This window comes from Psammomys obesus, unplaced genomic scaffold, assembly GCF_907164565.1.
Source record: "Psammomys obesus unplaced genomic scaffold, mPsaObe1.curated_primary_1811, whole genome shotgun sequence".
NCBI lineage: Eukaryota > Metazoa > Chordata > Mammalia > Rodentia > Muridae > Psammomys > Psammomys obesus.
This window is the reverse complement of record NW_026592890.1, coordinates 12,192,140-12,213,321: the sequence shown is the minus strand read 5'-3', so window position 1 is coordinate 12,213,321 and position 21,182 is coordinate 12,192,140. Positions and strand designations below refer to the sequence as shown.

The 21,182-nt window shown below is 47.9% G+C and overlaps 1 protein-coding gene across 2 annotated transcripts in view; it reads right to left on the bottom strand.

Annotated features, from left to right (window-relative positions):
* Nucleotides 1-21,182, bottom strand: part of Rps6ka2 (ribosomal protein S6 kinase A2) — a 277,337-nt gene that overhangs the window by 62,404 nt on the left and 193,751 nt on the right. For both annotated transcript variants that reach the window (XM_055615970.1, XM_055615971.1), the window contains one exon: nt 15,083-15,164. In XM_055615970.1, the coding sequence (XP_055471945.1) occupies nt 15,083-15,164 (82 nt within the window). The remainder of the gene's footprint in view (nt 1-15,082; nt 15,165-21,182) is intronic.

Here is a 21,182-nt window from a genome sequence, read left to right as displayed (position 1 = left end):
TTTCCATGCTTATCACCCCTCCTACCATTTACAGCTCCCTCTCTGCTGCCCTGGGTCTATCAATGGTTTTATGTTTGTTTATATGTATGTATGTTTGTGCATATGTTTTGTTTTTGCTTGTTGTTTTCTCTCTGTGTGTGTTAATGGCTAAATTGCTGATTTGTTTTGTTAGAAGAAAACAGTCTCTTATCTTCCTCCTGCCCTTTGACTTCTTAGTAAGTCTAGGCCAGCCTTCTTGTAGAATAGTTGATATCTAGGTCTGTCTGACCAGAGCTCAGTTGGTTCCTCCCATTCTTATTTCTCATGAATGGACCTCAGGTCTGGGGTCTCTGTAGGACTGTGGCTAGACCCTTGTGGTAAGCAGTCGATGCCTCTACCATAGCCTTCTGGGATCAGGAGGGGCCTGTGGGGCTCATCCTCCCCAAGTGATGCTGAACAAGGAAGTGTCAAAATCTGTTAGCCCTCTCATAAGGAAAAGCGAGCCAGGGAGTGACACTCTGGCACACAACAACCTATGACTTCTTACTTTCATTCCATAGTGTTAGCGTCTACAAAGGGGTCCTTGCTGAGTCATTCCAGGTTACAAAACAGTACTTGTTTATTTCTGATGCAAGAGGAGGTAGGAGGACAATTCTTTCTCTCTCTGTCAGGGTGACTGTGACCTCCGAGGTAGAGAGGTGAGTAGGAAGGTGTGCGTGTGTGTGTGTGTGTGTGCCCTCGCATGCATGTACACATGCATGTGTATGTGTGTGAGAGTGTGTATGGGTCTGTGTGTGTTACAACATTCTTCTCAATGAGCACACTGTCTCACATGCAGCCATCTGGAATACAGACGTAATTAGTGTTGAGGCAAAACAAACGAACAAGAAAAGAGAGTGACGCCACTCGAGAATAAGAACGATGCTATAAGACTCCACAGGCTAACAGGCACACCCAGGCCGCATCCACGTGGCCTCACATGACCTCTCTGAGCAAGGGCTGCATATCTAGAATGCCCCCAGTGACACGCCCATCACGGTACATTGCCTGTCACTATTTAGAAGGGTAGCAAACACACTTACAGAGTTATTAAGGAAGTCCTCCCCCAAGGATGGTGTCATGATAATAAAATGGAATTATGACCAATGCTCACGTGTGATGTTAGAAATACAGCATGGTGCAGCCGTGTGGAGCAGTTAACAACAGAGCAGCCATGTAACCCAGCAGCTCTCTTCCTAGGTATCTACCCGAAAGCTCCGGGAGCAGTGACTTAGACACTCGTGTAGCCACGTTCACATCAGCGCTACTCAACAGCCACGGGTGAAAGCAACCGCCGTCCACCAAGAGATGGACAGACAAAACGTGCTGCACACATGATGTACAAGCAGATCAGTACTCTGCCCTGAGGAGAACAGCAATTCTGACATGAGCCACAACACAGCTTAATCTTGGAGACAGGATGCTGAGTGAAATAGGTCTAAATGTAAAGGACAATTGTCCTGTGATTCCACTTACAAAAAGGACTGAGAATGGTCAATTTCTCATAGTCAGGGGAAGAGCAGCAGCAGTTTCTGGGGGCTGGAGAGATGGAGAAACAGGAAGCTGCTGTGAAATGGGTCAGAGCTTCTGCTGTGATGATGAAGTGTGGAGTATGTAACACTGCTAGGAGCTACATGGTGTTGTTAATCTCCTGAAATGGCTACAATGATAACTACTACGCGGTGTGTCTCAGCACAGTAAAGAGACAGCAGTCTTTTCTCAGGCCTTGGTTCCAGGGACGTCTCCTCTGCTTTGCTCTATTAACCCTGATTTCGACCTCCGCATTGAGGTACTCAAGCCTTCTGGGGTCCACCCTTGAATCTGTCCTGGCAGACACTTGATCTGATGACCTGTGCGCCCTGTGCAGTGAGTGGTCAGTGGTAACTGCAGAGCTGTTAGGTCCTGGTCCTGTCAGGGCCAGGGTTACCGCTGTGGGCTGCTCTCTGCCACTGCTTCCTTGGGGAAGAGGGATGAATGTCTCCCACCCTTTCACAAGCAACAGATGAAGTCCCATAGAGCACACATGAAACATCAGCCTGGGGTCAAAGTGCCTCAACTGCCCCTTGTTGGTGGCCTTGACATTGTATTCTGAGATTCCGTAGGCTTCTTTCTTTTTCTCCTGGCTCACGGCTATGTTTGTTTATATGTAAACAGCAGTTCCTGTCACTGCAGCAGACTGTGACATTACTTACAGGGTAAAGGGCAGTAAACAGGCATCCAAGAGGCAGAAGAGTGACAGCTGTGGAAACTCCAGAATCTGCTTTCCAATGTCCAATGTTCGAGCTGCATGCTCGAAGCCTATACTCACCCCAAAGGAAAGAGTGACAGGCTGTACCATAACATCATGCCCGGAAGACCCTGCGGAGCACGTCATTCTGCCCATTGTTTCATAGACAAGAAAGCAGGCTCATGGTCAAAAAAAGGTGCACTCAGAGGCAAGCCCTTATGCTACCCTTTGTTGAGTGCACAGTTGCACCTTGCCAGAGATTGGACATGGCTACTGCAGTGACATCAGAGATGTCAAAGGGCTCATGAGGAAAAAAAAAAAAAAGACATGAGCAGTCTGAGCAGAAGAGGTTGAATGAATGGGGATTAGGAATAGCAACTACAATCCAAATAACACAAGAGGGGTGCCTGTGCCCAAAGTAAAGATGGCTGCTAAGATGAACGTATTTTCCCATCCTGGCGATATCTTGTCACAGGAGCAATGATCTCAGCTGGGAGCTCAGACAACTGCTCCTGTGAGCCTGCTAAGCAGCTCTGCACAAGGGTTTTCTACCATCTTTCTACTGCCGAGTTAAAACTGGAGTGATCTGCAGTTTGGAATTTTGTCAGGAAAGTTTTTGGGGTTTTTGTTGGTTTGTTTGTTTATTTGTTTTACGAAGATAAACTGAGGTGGGCCATGGAATGTTAGACTTGGGGGCAATGCAGATATTAGAGTAGACATGGGGGTGAGTTCTCTTCAGCCACAGGATGATGGGATTGGGGACAAGGTAGATAGCAGAGTGGGCATAGGCATGGTTCTTCCTGGGCCTTTCATAAGTTGGACAACCGAGTGGTAAAGCTTGATTCCTACTTCCTGGTCATGAATTTGTCTCCCTCCCACTCTCTCCCTGCCTGCTTCTGTTCCGTCAACATTTCTCAGTGCACTCTGTGCTAGCATTTAGCATGAAAAACCGAAGCTCTGCCTTCTAGAAGTAGCAGGCCAGTAGAAAGATACACAGAAGAGGGCAGCAGCAGGGACTGTCCAGTGGTAAGCCTGTGAGGGCTGAGGGACCGGAAGGACACTGCAGAGGGAAGAACCTTACAAGAACTGCATGTCAGGAGGCTGCAAAGATGTACTGCACACATGCTAAGCAGCCTGGGTGCAGCAGCATGGAGAGGCTCTGGTAGGCAGGACCAGCCAGCACTGACAGGAAATGTGTGAGACTCCAGGAAGGAGGCAGGACTTACACATGACGCAAAGCCATGGCTGCACCTGATTGAAATGTCTGTGGGGAATATGAGAGCAAAGGTAATTGTGAGAGGCTGTGTGTACAGTCCCTGAGACTGAATCATCGTTAGGAGGAGATCAGAGGCCATGAACTGCCCACAATAGGTGTGTGTTCCTTGGAGCTGGCCCTCTGGCCTGGAAGTTGAGAGATTACCTTGAAGCCATAGGGTTGTCAAGAGGAGGCCACCTGAAGCCACACTGGGTAAAGTGCTAAGGCCACACAGTGGCTGGCAGGAGGCTGGGCTCTAGCTTTGCTAGCAAAGAAGGTGTAAAGTCCCTATCCCACATGGGGGTCAACCTAGGATGCACAGGATCAATAGAGGCCCTTCGTGGGGACCTCAGGTATGGGGTGTTGCTGTCCTGTACCAGGATTTAGAGAGGACGCACCTCACTATAGAGAGCAACATGGTAAGCAGCTGAAGATAAGATAACAATCCAGAAGCATGAACAAAACATGCTGCCCCATAGTGGACAATCCCAGACCATCTACCAAGGTGAGGGCTGAGGAGGCTCATACATGTGAGGGCAAAGAAGCATCATTAGAACCTTTGAAACCTCACTCTTCCTGGGGTCTGAAATGGGAATGGACAAGCAAAACTAGAGAAGCCCATGCCTCCATCATGCTCCATCATGCTTTCACCATGCCTTTGCCATCCATGCCTTTGGAAGGACTTTTGCAAGTTTTGACACACTTTCACTTTCTTTGGAGAGGATCTTGCTATGGAGCCCAGGGTGGACTTGGTCAAATTCTCTTCCTTCATGCTTTCAAAGCCTGCTTCTGTTTTTGGTTTTATTTTGGATTTTTTTAGTTACAAATTCTCATCCACTCACTTTTGGAGAAATACCCTATCTTGATGCAGATAAGAACAAGAGCTCTTGCTTCTGCCAGGTTGAGAGGACCTTCAACACATCAGCTCCCTGCCAGTGCCCTGGAGACTCCAGACCTGGCCTCTTCTCTGACCACTGCTCCCAGGATAAAGTCAATAATGGCAGACAAATAAGAGGATGCAAAGCTTCTCTACCTCCATGACCGTAAGACACAGATTTACACTACAACAGGCAGGAATATGGAAGAGTTTCAGGTAAAAACCAAACTGCACCCTGTCCAGTAAAAACACAGCCAATGGCAACTAATAAAGGCCGAAGGAAAGAAGGGTATTTGCTCAAAATAAAAGAGGCAAGAGGAGACACTGATCATGAATACAGGCCCCGACTGTCCACACCCCAAACGAGTTAATATCAAGAAGAAAAATCTCTCGTTTCTGCATCAGGGAGCTCAAGGGCTGATGAACTGTGGACATGGGGGCCCTCTCTATGCTGTACCAGGGCTGATTCTTCTGTTGGCCTCAGTAACACTTGGCCAGCGTTCCTGCACCTACCCCCTTTGTCTCAGTAGAACATACTTGCTCTCATCCCCCCACGCCTCTTCTCTATGGAGACACTCCCATGCTACCCGCCTGACCCCTGCCTGGCCCCATGACCCAGGAAAGAGGGCCTCCTGAAACAGTGTGTCAAAGAAAGAGAACTATTTCTCCACCATATCACCATGGCCTTGAATCTGGTTACCATCATTTGAAAACCCTCTAAAATGCATCAATAATTTTGAGCTCACTCAGCTTGAACAAAGAACACTGTTCAGCTACCTAGCTCAGATGAAGAAGGCAGTATCCAGCTTTTGAGGGTTTAATTTGTAACATAAAATTGTCTGTGAGCAGCAGAGTTCCCAGACATTTGGGAGTCAAAACTTTGCAGATAATTATGTGCTCTCCAAAGAGAAGAGAAGAATCAAGGTGTCCAGATGGGCTGCCTGGCCAGGCATACTACCCAAGACCTGCCTCTTTGTTTCTGCACACTGAACTGTCTCAAGGATGTGATGATTGAAGTCATTCTGAATAGAAGCTCTTTCCCCTTCAGGGGTCACACTGGGCAGATGCTGAAGATGGTGGGCAGTGAGTAAGATCTAGTCCTTGCGGTCACACGTCTACAATATCAATATCAAGAGGTGCAATTCTGCCAGCGGCGTAGGATGGACTCTGAGGTACACGGCCAGGAAGCTCAATAGCAAATCAGAGCCCTCCAAAGGGAAGGTGTCTGCCACTTGATAACCGTAAGCAGGGCCTCAGAGAGCAAAAGGCATACAAGGGAGCCATTCTCCCTATTTTTCACCAGAGACAACTCACTGCGAAAATAAACCCCTGACAGAATAAACATCTTAAGCAGAGGTCAGCAGGTGGCTTCTAGATGGGGAATTGGAATGCTAGGGAGCCCTGGCTTCTGTCACCTCTTCTCAGTGTGGCTTGGGCAAACCTTGCTGCTCTGCCCTTAGTCCCCTCATTTGTAAAGTGGTATTACCTCTCCTTGCACTGAAAAGGGAGCACCTAAAACTTGTATTTGGAGTGTGCCTTACATACCCACTGCCTCCCAGGAATCCGAAATCACCCAAATGAGAATCAAATGGCACAAGTGAGTTAGCTTAGAAATACAATCTGTTCAGACGCAGGCAACCACTGAGGCTGAGTTTCTGAATGAGTCAATGTTTTTAACAAAGTACCTCAGCTAAGACAGAAACAAATACAGAAGTGCTGAAAATATCACTCTGGGGGCTGGAACCAGAGCATTGGGAATAACTTCAGTAGGGACTATTTCAAGACACTGCAGTCAATACAAGTGTTATCAACACAGACCTGTATTGGTCACCAGAGTTCCGCAGCACATGCAGCTGTGGAGCGGTGGAGCTGTGGAGCTGTGGAGCTGTGGAGCATCACTGTTCCCACCCCGCAGCAAGAGCATCATAACAGGCTCTACTGACAATATCCTGATATGTCCCTTTCCTCCTTCTTACTCAGGTCCATGCTTCCCAAAGACCCACCCCTCGGCCACCAAGAGTCACAGCTGGCATCGCAGCAACTGCCCACGGGCCATGTTGCTCTCTTAGAGGGCCAGCCAGAGGGAATTGTTTTCCTTAACAATCAGCAGAACATGATTTCCTTCTGAGAAGAGAATGCATGACACCTTCAGGGGGAGAACACTGACCTCCAGGGAAAATGACTACAAGTTAGGTCTAAAACAGTTTAAAAAAAAAAAAAACTAAAAAACTAAACACTGTCAAATTAGTCCTACAAAGAAATGCCACAGGTAGACAGTTCCTTCCACACTGGAGAGATGGCTACAGGCACAAGAATTCTGCCCTGCCTGTGGTACCAGTTGTCATGAGCCATTATACACCCATTAACTACTTCAGGCCATTCATGGAGGGAGCAGAGCTTGACCAAGACAGCACTTTCCCTTAAGCAGAGGGCAACCCCAGCTCTGCACAACAGACTGAGGTGAGCCTGGAGCATCTCTACCCATTTCGCATTCCTGGCCTATTCTCCAGACCAGTCGATTCCGATGGAGAAAAAGAACAGAGAAGCTTCCTGAAGGTTTGTATACCAGTGACACTCCAAAACATCAAGAGTTTGACTTTTACACAAATGATGCTGGAGAGCACACATTAACTATAGCCCAGTCCTAGCTCAGAGGTCATGGGGCCACGAGAGGCTTCCCAGGTGACACAGGCAGTGGAGTCAGAGCTGGCTGCGGCTCCAAGCCCCTTTTCCTACTCTGAGCCATATACTAAGGAACAGTGGCAATGAAGGGAAGAGATAGGAGGAAAGTTTAAGATTCTCAGGCTCAGACTTCCTCGAAGCCCCAGGCACCTGCAGCTGGTGGTCTACTGGGAAGCCACTGTCCCGTTCAATACAAGACATTTCCTATGGCTGGTAACAATGCCCAGTCACCAGCTCGTGACCCGCACAGAAGAGATCAGATCCATTTAACGTTGGACTCATGCCTGGGAACACGTTCCTGGGCAGAACACCCACTCAGTCAAAACTCCTCCATCACTAAGTGGGATGCCACACTCCAGGGTTCCCTGTATTTAAAGCACATAATATTGAACCATGGCCCACAGTCACTTTATCCTGTCACAAAACTTTGCCAAGTTCAAGAATGCAAGAAACTGTAAAAGTCCTGTCACAAAGTGGGGGTGGAACTGGGAAGATGGGTGGACCTTAGCTAGGGTGGCAAGCAAGAGCCTATACCTGCTGGCTCCTTTCTCTTCCAGCTACAGCGCAGTTGGCATACCTTTAGAAACCGCTTGTCACCTGTGTAATGAAAGGAGGGGGCTGTGCCTGACACTCCAAATGTGAAGGTAAAATAGAGCTGTGAGAACTATTATCCTCCCTGTCAAGTCACAAGGGCTCCCACTGATAACAGACTTCCCTCCTGCACACACGGCCGTCAGTGCACTGTGGAGAAACAATCTCAAGTTCCAACGTGGTTTCCATAAGCCCCTTCCTCCTTTCATTTCTTCCTTTTCAAAATGACTTCGCTATTCAACTGAATTCCAGTTTCCTCTGGTGACTGCACTCTTGGGATTCGTGACTGGCAAGGAGAGGGCACACTGTGGGTATTACAGGCACGCCTTTTTGCTCCCCACATTTCTTATAATCAACTGGCCTGCAAGCTGGGGGTATGCTAGAGAGGGGAAGGAACTGGGTATCAGGATAACAGGATACAGAGAAGCTGGAAGTAAAATCAACTTGAAAGCTCCTTTGTGTGGCCTCTCCTTCCAGTTGTGAGGGAGAAGCCCAGGGAGGGAGGGTGGGGAAAGCATAGTGTGTGTGGGGGTAGTCTAGTGAGCACACGGGGACCATGGGTCTGTTCTATGTCCACTTGGTACAGTTTCACATCTTGTGGCCACCACACATACACACACACACACACACACACACACACACACACAAACTGTTCTGTGAGGCTCCTCCATTTTCTCTTAAGAAAGAGATCCGATTGGCTCTCTGGACGAAAATCTATTCCTTAGCCATGCTCCATGATAGAAAGCTGAAACAGTGTGGAATGTAAAATAATGTTTGGCTTTAGCTGACTTTGGAAGGAGCGCAAGGAGATGGGGACTATTTCCCACATGGCCCATTTTCACAATATGTTAGTGATTTCACAAAGTCAAACATAATGTTCTAGGGTATTTGTTTCTTAAAAAATTGTAAGACACCAGCTATGAGGGGTTTTGTTGTTAAAAAGATGAAATACAATTCATAGAGATGAAAATAAAAGTTGTCTGTAATTTGGCAACTAGACACAGTGGCTGTTCATATGTCCACATTACTTATTCTTGCTGGTGAAGACAAGGGAGTATGTGTGAGTGTGAGTGGTGTTGTGTGTGAGTGTGTATGTTTATGTGTATTTGAATGTGTGTACATGTGTTGCATATATTTGTGATTTTGTATGTGTGAGTGTGTATGCATATTTGTGTGTGTGTACATGTGTTATGTGTATATGTACACACTTGTGTGTGTGTGTATGTGTGTGTGTGTATTTGACATGGGCTGAGGGTACTTGTTATGGTCATCCAGGAAATGTAGTCTTGTGTCCTCTTTACAAAACTGGATTGGGAGCCATTTCCCAAGAGCACTTTAGCTTGGATTACAAATCATCTCAATGGCTCGTCCTGCAAGAGAAACAACTGCAGGTTATATAATGGCTATAGACATTACAGGCTGGGCATCATGCTGCACAGGCTGAGCACCTCGGACCCTTCTCATCTCTTCCCCTCCATCCTAGAGCTGGGGAGGAGGGTACCTGGAAGGGCACTTCCAGGCACAACTAGATCATGGGGGCTCTGACCTGATGGCTAAATTAACCTGGTGGTGGACTCACAGTTTGGTGGCATTACCGAAAGGTGAAAGGTAGGAGGTGTGGCCTAATTGGAGGAAGTAGGCACCTGGGGATGTGTTTGTGCTCCGGCTACTTCTAGTACCTGCCTTTTTTCTCTGCCTCCTATTCTCCAAGACATGACGATGTGAAACTGTGCGCCCAAACGATTCTTCCTTGTTTCTGTCAGATTCTCATCACATAATGCAGAGGGAATTGATGTAAGGGATAGGAGGGACAGAAGAAGGCAATGTTAGGCAACACGTTAAAACCAGGAAGGCTCGTGTGGAATCAAGCAGAAAGTGAGGTGCATGTATGCCCCTCAAGAACTATTCGGTCACCAGGGTGAACACTGAGGATACCAGCTGCTGTTATCTACCTTCTCTTGTCTTCAATTACAAGAAGGCACCTCATCTACATCTGAGAGGAATTCACCATTGCCAGATTCCAATTTAAAGCATTTTCTCCACCCCTATGATGTCCAGGTCCCTGTTAAAAAAACAAAATGGCAGCCTACAGAAAGGTGCAAGATTTTCACCAAAACCACATCTGACAGGGGGCTTACATACAAAATGTATAAAGAACTAAAGAAATTAGACACCACCAAACCAAACAACCCAATTTAAAAATAGGGTACTGAGCTAAACAGAATTCTCAGCAGAGGAATCTTTTTTATGTCTTTTATATTTTTTTAATTTATTACAATTTATTCACTTTGTATCCCAGCTGAAGCTCCCTCCCTCAGCCCCTCCCAATCCTGCCCTCCCTCCCTCTTCTCCTCCCATGCCCCTCCCCCTGTCCACTGATAGGAATGGATACAGAAATTGTGGTATATTTACACAATGGAATACTACTCAGCAATTAAAAACAAGGAAATTATGAAAATTTCAGGCAAATGGATAGAACTAGAAAAGATCATCCTGAGTGAGGTAACCCTGAAGCAGAAAGACACACATGTTATATACTCACTTATAAGTGGATACTAGACATATAATATAGGATAAACATACTAAAATCTGTACACCTAAAGAAGCTAAGCAAGAAGAAGGACCCTGGGTAAGATGTTCAATCCTCATTCAGAAAGGCAAACAGGATAGACATTGGAAGAGGGAGAAAACACGGAACAGGACAGGAGCCTGAGAGGGCCACAGAGGGCCTCTGAAAGACTCTACCCTACAGGGTATCAAAGCAGAGATGGAGACTCATAGCCAAACTTTGGGCAGAGTACAGGGAGTCTTACAAAAGAAGAGGGAGATAGAAAGACCTGGAGAGGACAGGAACTCCATAAGGAGAGCAACAAAACCAAAAAATCTGGGGCCAGGGATCTTTTATGAGACTGATACTCCAACCAAGGACCATTCATGGAAATAACCTAGAACCCCTGCACAGATGTAGCCCATGGGAACTCAGTGTCCAAGTAGGTTCCCTAGTAAGGGGAACTGGGGCTGTCTCTGACATGAACTCAGTGGCTGGCTCTTTGATCACCTCCCCCTGAGGTGGAAGGGGGGCAGCCTTACCAGGCCCCAGAGGAAGACAATGCAGCCAGTCCTGATGAGACCTGATAAGCTAGGGTCAGAACAGAGGAATCTTAAATGGCCCAAGAAACACTTAAAGAAATGTTCAGCCTCCTTAGTCATCAGGAAAATGCAAATCAAAACTACTCTGTGATTCCATCTTACACCCATCAGAACGGCTAAGATAAAAAACTCAAGTGACAGCACTTGGGAGAAAGGGGAGATTCTCTTCCATTGTGGTGGGAATGCAAACTTGTACAACCACTTTGGAACTCAATCTGGTGGGTTTTTTTTGTTTTGTTTTTTATTTTTTTTCAGAAATTTGGAAATAGATCTACCTCAAGGCACAGCTATACCACTACTGGTAAATACCCAAAAGGTGCTCCTCCATACAACACTGGCACTTGCTCAACTATGTTCATAGCAACTTTATTTGTAATTGCCAGAAACTGGAAACAACCCAGATGTCCCTCAACTGAAGAATGGATAAAGAAAATGCGGTACATGTACACAATGGAGTATTACTCAGCCAGTAAAAACAGACAACATGCAATTTGCAGGGAAATGAACAGAACTAGAAAAGATCATCCTGAGTGAGGTAACCCAGACTCAGAAAGACAAACATGGTATGTACTCACTTGTAAGTGGATATTAGCCATAAAATACAGACCCAAAAGAAGCTAAGAAACAAGGAGAGCCCAAAGGGGGAATTCTTGAATCTCACTGAGAAGGGGAAATAAATCAGACATTGGGGGTAAAAGGAGGGAGAGGACTGGGTAAGGAAGGGGTGGGGATAGGAACATGAGGAATGGGAAGGGGGGAGGATAGAGGGAGAGAGTACTGGAGAGACAATTGGACTGGGGCAGTATCTCTGGGATGGGCTAGAAACCTAGGACAATGGAAACTCCCAGGAACCTATGCAGGTGGAAGACTCCTAGCAATGGGGGATATGGAGCCTGATCCAGCCATCTCCTGTAAACAGGAAATGCAGTGGAGGGAGGGTACACCAACCCAGCCACAAAACCTTAAACACTCAATTTGTCCTGACTACAAGAGATGCAGGGGTAAAAGACGGAGCAGAGTTTGAGGGAAGGGCCAGCCAGTAATTAGCCCAGCTTGAGACCCACGCCATGAGAGGAAGCCAATACCGGACACTGTTGATAACATTCTGCTATCCTTGCAGACAGGAGCCTAGCATAACAGTCATCAGAGAGGCTTCACTCAGCAACTAATGGAAACTAATGCAGAGGTCCACAGGCAAACATTAAGAAGAGCTTGAGGAATCCTGTAAAAGAGGGGAAGGGAAGATTGAAGGAGCCAGAGGGGTCAAGGGAACCACAACTAAACCTACAGAGTCAACTAACCTGAGCCCACAGGTGCTCACGGAGACCGAATTGCCTACCAGAGTGTATGCATGAGATGGACCGAGGCCCTCTGTGCACATGTACAGCTGTGCAGCTGAGTCTTCAAGTCAGGCTCCTAAAATAGGAGTAGGGGCTGTCTCTGACTACATTGTATTGTGTGTCCTTGGGTCCCTTTCTCCTAACTGGCCTGCCCTTTCTAACCCCAAGAGAAGAAGATACTACTAATCTTACTGCAACTTGATGTGCCAAGGCTACTTGATATCCATGGGAGGCTTCTCCTTTTCTGAGAAGGAGAGGTGGATGGGGAAGCAAGAGGGGGAAGGGAAGAGAGGGGAGAGGAAAGAACTGGGAGGATAGAATGGGGGAAGCTGTGATTGGGATGTAAAATAAATCATTTAATAAGTAGAAAAGAACAAAAAATTCATAAAGTAATTTTTTTTTTAAAAGTCCAGGCCCATGAAGAATTCAAGCTTGTGTTTCCAGTCCCTATTCTGAAACCACAAATGAAGCCGCTGCCTCTGTGGGTCAGTGTCCTCTTTGGTTTCTATTGCTGTGGTAAGACCAAAAGGAACCAGGAAAGGAAAGGGTTTGTTCGGCTTACAGGTCCAGATCACAGTTCATCATTGAAGGAAGCCAAGTCAGGAACTCAAAGCAGGAAGCTAGATGCAGAGACTGTGGAAGAGTGCTGTTGGTGGTTTGTTCCCCATGGCTTGCTCAGACTGTTTCCTTATGCAACCCAGGATCACTTTCCCAGGGGTGGCATCAGCCCCAAAGGGCTGGGCCCTCCTACATCAATCTTCAAGAGAATGTCCCCATAGACACGCCTATATACCAATCTGATGGGGACATTTTCTCAGTTAAGATTCTCTCTTTACACATCTCTAGCTTATTCCGAGTCGTCAAACCAGCTCAGTCAGCCTGTTCTCAGCGTTAAGAAACTGGATTCAGTAGATGTGAACTTGTGTCAGCCATCTTTCCATCAGCATCCCATCCCCACGTTGATCCACAGGGTGCCCTGGGTCAGTACTGTACCCATTCTCACCTCCAAAATACTCACTGTGCAGACAGACCACGTGTCCACTATGGGACGAGATAACAAAGGGGCCTAAGAAAAGCGTCTTCAGGAAGAAAGGGCTCACAGTTTGAGGTGTAGCCCACCAAGGAAGGGAAGCATTGGTGATAGGAACAGGAAGCAACTGTTGGTGTTATGTTCACGGTGAGGGTGCAGAGTGGTGAATGCTGTACTCAGCTCTCCCTCCCTTTTCAGTGGCACCACCCTCAGGGTAGATCTTCTCAGCTCAGCTGAGCCTCTCTGAAACCACCTTTATAGACACAGTGAGGCATATGTCTTCAGGTGATCATGAGGAGGACAGACGGGACATGGCAGTGGGCACTGGTGTTTGCACTCACGGCTGTGCTGCTGATGGCATTGCTGGGTCTCTGTGGAGCAGCCAGGCCACAGGAAAATGTGTCTCACTTCTGAAGAACTGCTGTTTACTTTGAGGACTTGCAAATGATCCTGAACCAGCAGAGGTTTAATGTAATATCTGCTTCTCTGAGGTAATCCATACGTAAAGAGCTTCTCTTATTAAATATTAGAGTTGTTTCCTATACATTTCTCAGCCAGAAAGAACAATCCTTTAACAATTTTGTGTAGGCTTTTGGACTGTCTCACGTAAATTAACAACCAGCTGTAATGACACTGTACCAACCATAACCTTCTCAGAAAGAAGCCATGAGTTGTGGATCTGAGTCACCTTGCAGGCTCTGCTCTGGTGGAGCTATGGGCCTCTTGTCAGTGTTTGTGGTGGCCTTTCCTGGGCACACTCAGATGACGGATCTCCACCCAGCCTGGCAGAAGTAGTCAGAACTCGCATTTTCTGACCACTGGCCAGGCTAATTGATCTCTTTTGTGGAAAACAATCGCCCACTCACAGTTAGGCCTAGGGTCTCACATACTTAGTAAACCCAGAGCCATCTCCCGTGAAAGAAGTCTTCCAGCCTGTACACTAAGATGACTCAGCCACGCATCTCTCATCCCATACATCACTGCTTGAAAACATTTACTTTATTTCCCCAGCTAGATACCAAGTGAGTTGAGGGCACAGAATGACAAATTCTTTGGAGTCCTCTGCTGCTGAAGACAGTACGTTACAAGACCTAAAAATTCAAGTACTCTGTTGACCTCTTTTCAATCTCACAGCATTGCGAGGGCCTAAGCATGAAGTCCCAAGCTCATGCCAGTTCAGCCCCTGTCAAGTCTCTACCTCTACAAGGCCAGTACATGTCACTAACAAGCCACTGTTATATTATGTCCATGCCTGTGTGACTTTTATGTACATGTCACTAACAAGCCACTATTATGTCCATGCCAGTGTGAATTTTGTGCACGTCACTAACAAGCCACTGTCATATCATTCATCCATACTGGTGAGGATCCTCCCTTGGTGATGGGATAAAGAAGGGGTGATCAGAACAGAGCAGGTCTGAGTCTGGGCTTGGCCAGGCCCTTGTGTGGGAGTCTGGGCAAGCCAGCAGCTGGAAGCTAGTGGTTCTCTAATGTCTAACTCCACTCACTGGGCAACAAGGGAGCAGAACACATTTGTGAGTTGAGTTTCCCGTGAAAGTGAGCAATCCAGCATGACGGGTTGTGCTTGGCCTACTGTGGAACCACAGTCAGAACAAATGGCTTCCTTCTCACTGCTCTTTTCCCAAATGGCTCTCCGCAGCAGAACATATGCAGAATTCTACTTATGCGACAACGTCTCCTCTGAAAACTGGAGAAACATGCAAGGGACAGTTACAATGCCCAAGAAATGTTCGCAGCGTGTTATCAACCAGAAAGCGAGTGCCCAGTGCCCTGCTCTGGAGGCAGTTCCTGGTACCATGAAGCCTAAGCAGGGTCAATATTTCCTCAAGTTGCCAGGGGACGACTACAGTGATGTGTTTCAGAAACCACTGGCCCCTCCCAGGACCCTTACCTTTCAAGGTGGCTTTCTTCAGGACCTTCATGGCGTAGAGCTGCCCAGCATCCGATCCCGTGACCTTCCTCACCAAGAACACCTGAGAAGCAGGAAACACATGGGCTGTCTGTGGTGATTAGATTTAGTTGTCACCTGGACACAATGCAGAGTCACCTGCAAGAGACCACTGAAGGACTGTTTGCCTTGGGTTCCCTTGAGAGTGTCTGCGGCGGGCTGTCTTAACTGATGTGAGAGAGCCAGCCTGCTGCGTGTGGCACAGTCATAGGCAGGACTGCTGCACTGTCTGAGCGTGGAGCAACTGAGCTGAGTATAAGCTGGCAGGCTAGCAGGTGAGCACTGACCACCCATTCCTCTGTGCTCTTCACTGTGGCCGGGATGTGACCAGTTGTCTGAAGCTCCTGCTGCTGTGACTGCCCTGTTGTACTGGGCTGTGGCCCGGGAGCCAGAGAAGCCCTTTCCGCCTGAGATGCTTCTGCAGAGCACCTTCTCAGGAGAGGTGAGACGGAACACTATCCTAGGTGGCTTGACAAGGGCCTATGAAGGATGCGCCAATCGTGGGAGCACCACAGGGAGTAGAGCCTATCCCCAGCACTTAGGCTGCCAACACACACTTCATCTACTTGAGGCAGCTCTGGGGTGAGTACCATCCTGCGTCTGGTTTGGGTACAAGAAGGGAGACCCACACAGAACAGATTGTACCAGATTTGCAAGACACACTGACTACTCCTATTTGAACTCTCCTTACCCAGATTTGTCTTAGGGTTTCTTTTGCTGCAATGGAACACCATGACCAAAGCAAGTTGGGGAGGAAAGGGTTATTTGGGGTACATTTCAATATCACAGTTATTATCAAAGGAAGTCAGGACAGAAATTCACATAAGATAGGAACCTGGAGGCAGGAGCTTAAGCAAAGGCCATAGAGGGGAGCTGCTTACTGGCTAACTCCCTCTGGATGGTTCAGCCTGCTTGCTTATAGAACCCAGGACTGCCAGCCCATGGATGGCACCACCCACAAAGGACTGAGCCTTCTCCCATCAATCACTAAGTAAGAAAATGTCCTACTGGTTTGCATACAGCCTGATCTTCTGGAGGCATTTTCTCTATTGAAGTTTCTTCCTTTCAGATAATTTTAGCTTGTGTCAAGTTGACATAAGGCTAGCCCAGACAAGATTCTAGTTGTGGGCAGCAGAAGCTCACGGACAGATTTTGCTGGCTCTTAAGCACACGTGTGTGGGTATTTAATGTTCTCTGAAACACTTTTGATGCAAGAACTAAATCAACAAAACAAAAGATACCAGATATAGGCTGGGTTGCAGGCAAGATTACTGATTTTTGAAATAAATTGATTAAGAAAATCACTGAGAACGAAAAGGAGTGTTCCCCACAAGTGAAGAAAGCTCTGATTTTTCTAAAAGAATTTTCCCACTGATGTAAGACCTGCTTGGTGACAGAGCCCACACTGTCACGGCTATGGTGTAGTTGTGGCAGAGGCAACTTCCCTTAGATGGATCTGTTGCATTTCTCCTTCCCAGAGGCTTTCATCCAATGCACTTTGGTGTATCCTAGCTCTGTGCAAGCTCTAGATAGCCCACACTGGCCACCGATGTGGCACCATCATGAGTCTGTATCTGTAACATCAGTCATGGTAGGGCTTTGGGTTTCCCTAGCCATGTGGTAGATAAGCCCTCACTCTCTTGTTCTCCATCATAGACAAGGAGTGTTGAGGAACCTGCAGAGTGTGGAGCAGGGTCTTCTAGTGTAGAGACAAGGCATGGACCCATCAGTATCTGCTGTTCTCACAGAAGACCCCAGACATCTCTTCCAGCGGCTCAATAGAGGAGGAGGTAAGAAGATGCATTGCCCAAACCCAGGACTTACATCTGTAGATGAAATATCAGCCCCACATCTACATCATGGATCCTGAAAGGAGTTCAGCTGCCTCTACCCAACTCCTCCTAGCCACTGCCAGTTCTGTAATCATGTCCCTCAGCAGGAGAGACTATCTGATATCCGTGGGAAAATCCACGCTGTCTGCCAGAAGACAAAAGATGCAGGAGTGGAAAAGAGCTCTGTCTTGTATGGTGATCAGCACCTCCAGGAACATACAGGGTCCTGGGAAGTCATGGAAACAAACTGTCAGTGGGAATGGTGTGGGATAGCCATGTGTACGTGTGTACACATTCCATGGCTGGATGAACAAGCCTTTGCTACAGACCCAGAAGAGAGCCTGGAGCTTACTCTCATTTGTACCAACTGCTGTGCTGGATCTGAGACACCAAACCCATCCACAGGGTCTTGTGATCCACATGAACACAGCTCTGCCATATCCTAAAAGTTACTGTAGATCCAGTGGTCCTCAACCTTCCTAATGTTCCAAGCCCTTGGTACCAGTTCCTCAAGCTGTGGTGACCCCAACCATAAAATTGATTTCATTGCTGCTTTATAACTGTAATTTTGCTACTGTTATGAATCGTAATGTAAATATCTGTGTTTTCCAATGGTCTTAGGTGACCCCTGTGAAAAGGTCATTCAGTCCCTAAAGGGCTTGCAATCCACAGGTTGAGAACAACTCTTCTAGGCAGTGTTGTACTGGGTCAAGAGCACTTCCTCTGTGTAGGAAATGAGCTTCCCAATACGCAGCTAGGAATGAGAAAGCAGTGGTTGAAATTCAGTACTTTTTTTTTAACTGCTTAGTCCCTGTGTCTGAACTGACTCAGTGTAGTTCCCATCTGATGTAATTCCATTCCCTCTCCCAGCCTGTTCCTGACACCTACAGCATCTATCGCACTTTGTCAAAAAAGTGTAGAATTGCTTAATGCCTGGCAGGCAGGAGGCAGGAGGAGGCAGGAGGAGGCAGGGTAGGAAGAGGCAGGGTAGGAAGATGCAGGAGGAGGAAGGAGGATGGAGGAGGCAGGAGGAGGCAGAAGGGAGGAGGAGACAGGGTAGGAAGAGGCAGGGTAGAAGGAAGCAGGAGGAGACAGGAAGAGGCAGGAAGATGGAAGAGGCAGGAGGAGGCAGGGTAGGAGGAGCCAGAAAGCGTAGCCAGGAGTCTAGGTGGTGATGAGGAACCCTAGGTGCTATGCAGACCACCATCGCACCACATGCTAAGTGGTGGAAAGCGGGATAGGGTTTATAGCAGGGTTTGTGCTGTTGGACACAGGACCAACACATTTTCCTTTCAGCCATCAGGCTGGAGTCAGTGGGATCTGAGCACTGAGGGGCCAGCACAGAACAGTTTGGCTGTAGCCCTGCCGTGATGATTGCATGCCAATGTGTGGGGTCGAGGATGTATGCATCTGTGGCCAAGCCATCAAGTCTCCTGGAGAACAGGATCCTAGGTCACTGTTCGAGACCTCAAAGGACTCTGGCCAGTAGACAGATGAACCTCTCCATTCTGTCGTATTTCGGCTGAAGCCCCAAGAGAAAGGTCTGCACAGTGGAAAATTAACCATAAAATCCTCCCGCAGGGAGAAGCCTGGAGAGAGGAAGCAATGTCTTCACATTCAGGACTTCTTGACCTTTCCCCATACCCTACCATGTAATGTGGCATGATGTGACAGTGTCCTCCAAGGTCCCCGCCATCGGTCGTCCCCATCTCCACTCAGCAGTGTCGGGACAGAGGCTTGTGGAGCCCTGAGCCACATTACAACACATCAGGAAGGTCCTCATAGATGTGGGCAGACTGGCACCACACCCTTGGACTTCCTGGCCTCCAGAACCACGAGGCAAATAAGCTTCTTTTCCTTAGAACTTGCCCAGTTTTTAGTCTTTGAAAACTCAGTTATAGCAACACAAAGCGTGCTAAGACAGAAGTCACGGTGATGGATGCAGAGAGCTGTCCCACCCTGACAGCATCTAAATGAAAAACCACATCCACAGAGCACTGGGCAGTGCCAATTACAAATTAGCTAAGCCAGTGCCAATTGCTGCAGATATTTGCATATAAAATACTTAAAATTTTTTGGAGACAAAGTATCACTCTGTAGCCAAGGCTGGCTTCACATTCACAGCAATCCTCCTGCCTCAGCCCGTGAGCGCCAAAAATAATTTCCTTATTGTATTTCAGATGTTAATAATGAAACCACTGACGGCAGTGGCTAGTGCTTCCACTCATCTGTTTTTAAGCAGGATTTCTGCATAGAAACAGACCCACTCTGTCACTATTATATGCTCCTACTAAGTGCTGAGAATGAGAGCTGTGTGCACCAGTTCCCCCTAAGGTGATTAGAAGACTGGACACGTGTTCCCCTAAGAGAAGGGACTCGGCTTCAGTGCAGGCAGAGCGCTGAGCTCGTATGGCAGCAGGAACAGCACTCAGGAGAGGCACTCCATCACATCCCTCTCCTGCTCCTCTGCTTATATAATTTAACAATTTATTTGGATGCAGTGGAAAAAGCCCCCAGGCAAGTCTGACGGTTTTAGCAAATATGGCTACTGTACCCCTGACGCTTCACGCAGCGGCGTGTGCTGACTTGTCCCACTTTCAGGACAAGTTCTGCACAGGCAGCTGTGTGGCCGGAGCCAGAGCGGTCACTGCATTGCCCCACACTCTCAGGACCACTGTAATCGAAGGCACCACTGCCCAACTCTCTCATGTTCTCAGCCTGGTAATGGGACCTTGAACGGCAGGACGGAAGAAACACGGCTAATTTCTGGGGACTCCCAGGCAACAGTATCCCTCAAAAGAAGGCATTTAGAGCCGCACTCATTTAATGCCACTGTTCGGTTATAGGAAAGCAAGGACATTTTAAAATGTCAGCTTGCTCCCTTCTCAGAATGTGGGACTCACAATTTACCACACTCTGGGGAATTTTAAAGAAAAACGGAGAAAGCGTCTGCTCCTGCCCTGGTATTTCTCAGCAAAGGGGAGCTGTGGGGAGCTGGAGGAGGTGGAGATCTCCACCCAACCACAGGCTCTGGCACTTCCTGCATCTCCGCCCCAGAGCAGCAGTCTGTACCAGCCCGCTCAGCGCTGGAACACAGTACCAGGCTTCATCACTTTCTGACTAAGCTTAGATCTCTCTTCTTTTGAAGGTGGAGGCTGTTTTACTCACTGTCCTCTGGTTCCAAGCCCAGGCGCCCCAGGACGGTGCAGTGCTGACAGGCTGCAACCCACACTGATGAGGAGACATGCGAAGGATTGGCCACACCATGCCCTGCACACACGACAGTGTCTGAAGTGCGAGTTAACAGGGCACAGGGTACCGTGTAAGACCAAGCTCCAGGCTATGAGCATCCTGAGGTACTTTGGCATCGGGACCTAAGGCAGCTGAGCCTCAAATGCTATCTGGGAGGAATTCCGGCCAGAGCCTCCCTATTCTGGGGTTCAGTGTAGCTGCTTAGAAACCATCTGATCAGGGGGCACATGCAGAGAGAGGCATGAAGCTGGAGTTCAATGGCCCTCTGCTGAGTCAAGGGCAAAGATGTGTTTCTTTGTGTCAGGGTATTCATTTAGTCACTCAAGCAAGGAAGGTGGGGACTTCCAAGAACAGCCTGCCCTGGGACCCATGGCAGAACCAGAACCTTCCACAGAAAGGAAACACGCCTGCCCTACATTTATAAGTCCAGATTGTATTTCCCTGCAGAGTGGGACTAGTTTAGCATGGAGCAGCATACCAATTGGCTGCTCATGCTACTGCCATGAGAAAGAAAACCTGTACGGTCAAATACAACATGACATGTAATTGGTCCCCTTAGCTGCTGTGCAGACCCTAGGACAGCCTGAGTGAGTCTTCAGGGCGCCCGACTTCCTCCCAGACTCCTACTCTGGTCTCCTCACATTCTGAGACAGTGCATTGGGCTTGGGGGAGCAGGGATGAAAGCAAGGATCTCCAGGGTGGGACGCCCACAGGAGCTTACCCTTCCACTGCCCCCGTTTCCCTTCTCCCAACGGGCGCCTGCACAACTCCGCTCCCTCGTCCCACCTGCCCGTATGAGATCAGGAACTGAAGGGATGGTGCACCTAGCATGTCACTAACGTCTCTATGGCAACAGAGCCAAGTCGACACTCGCTCCAAAGAAAAGCTTTTTAAAAAGCAAAGTTAAAATGTAAAATGAAAGAGGAGCCGGGGAAAGCCTTTCCTCCTTCACTCATATA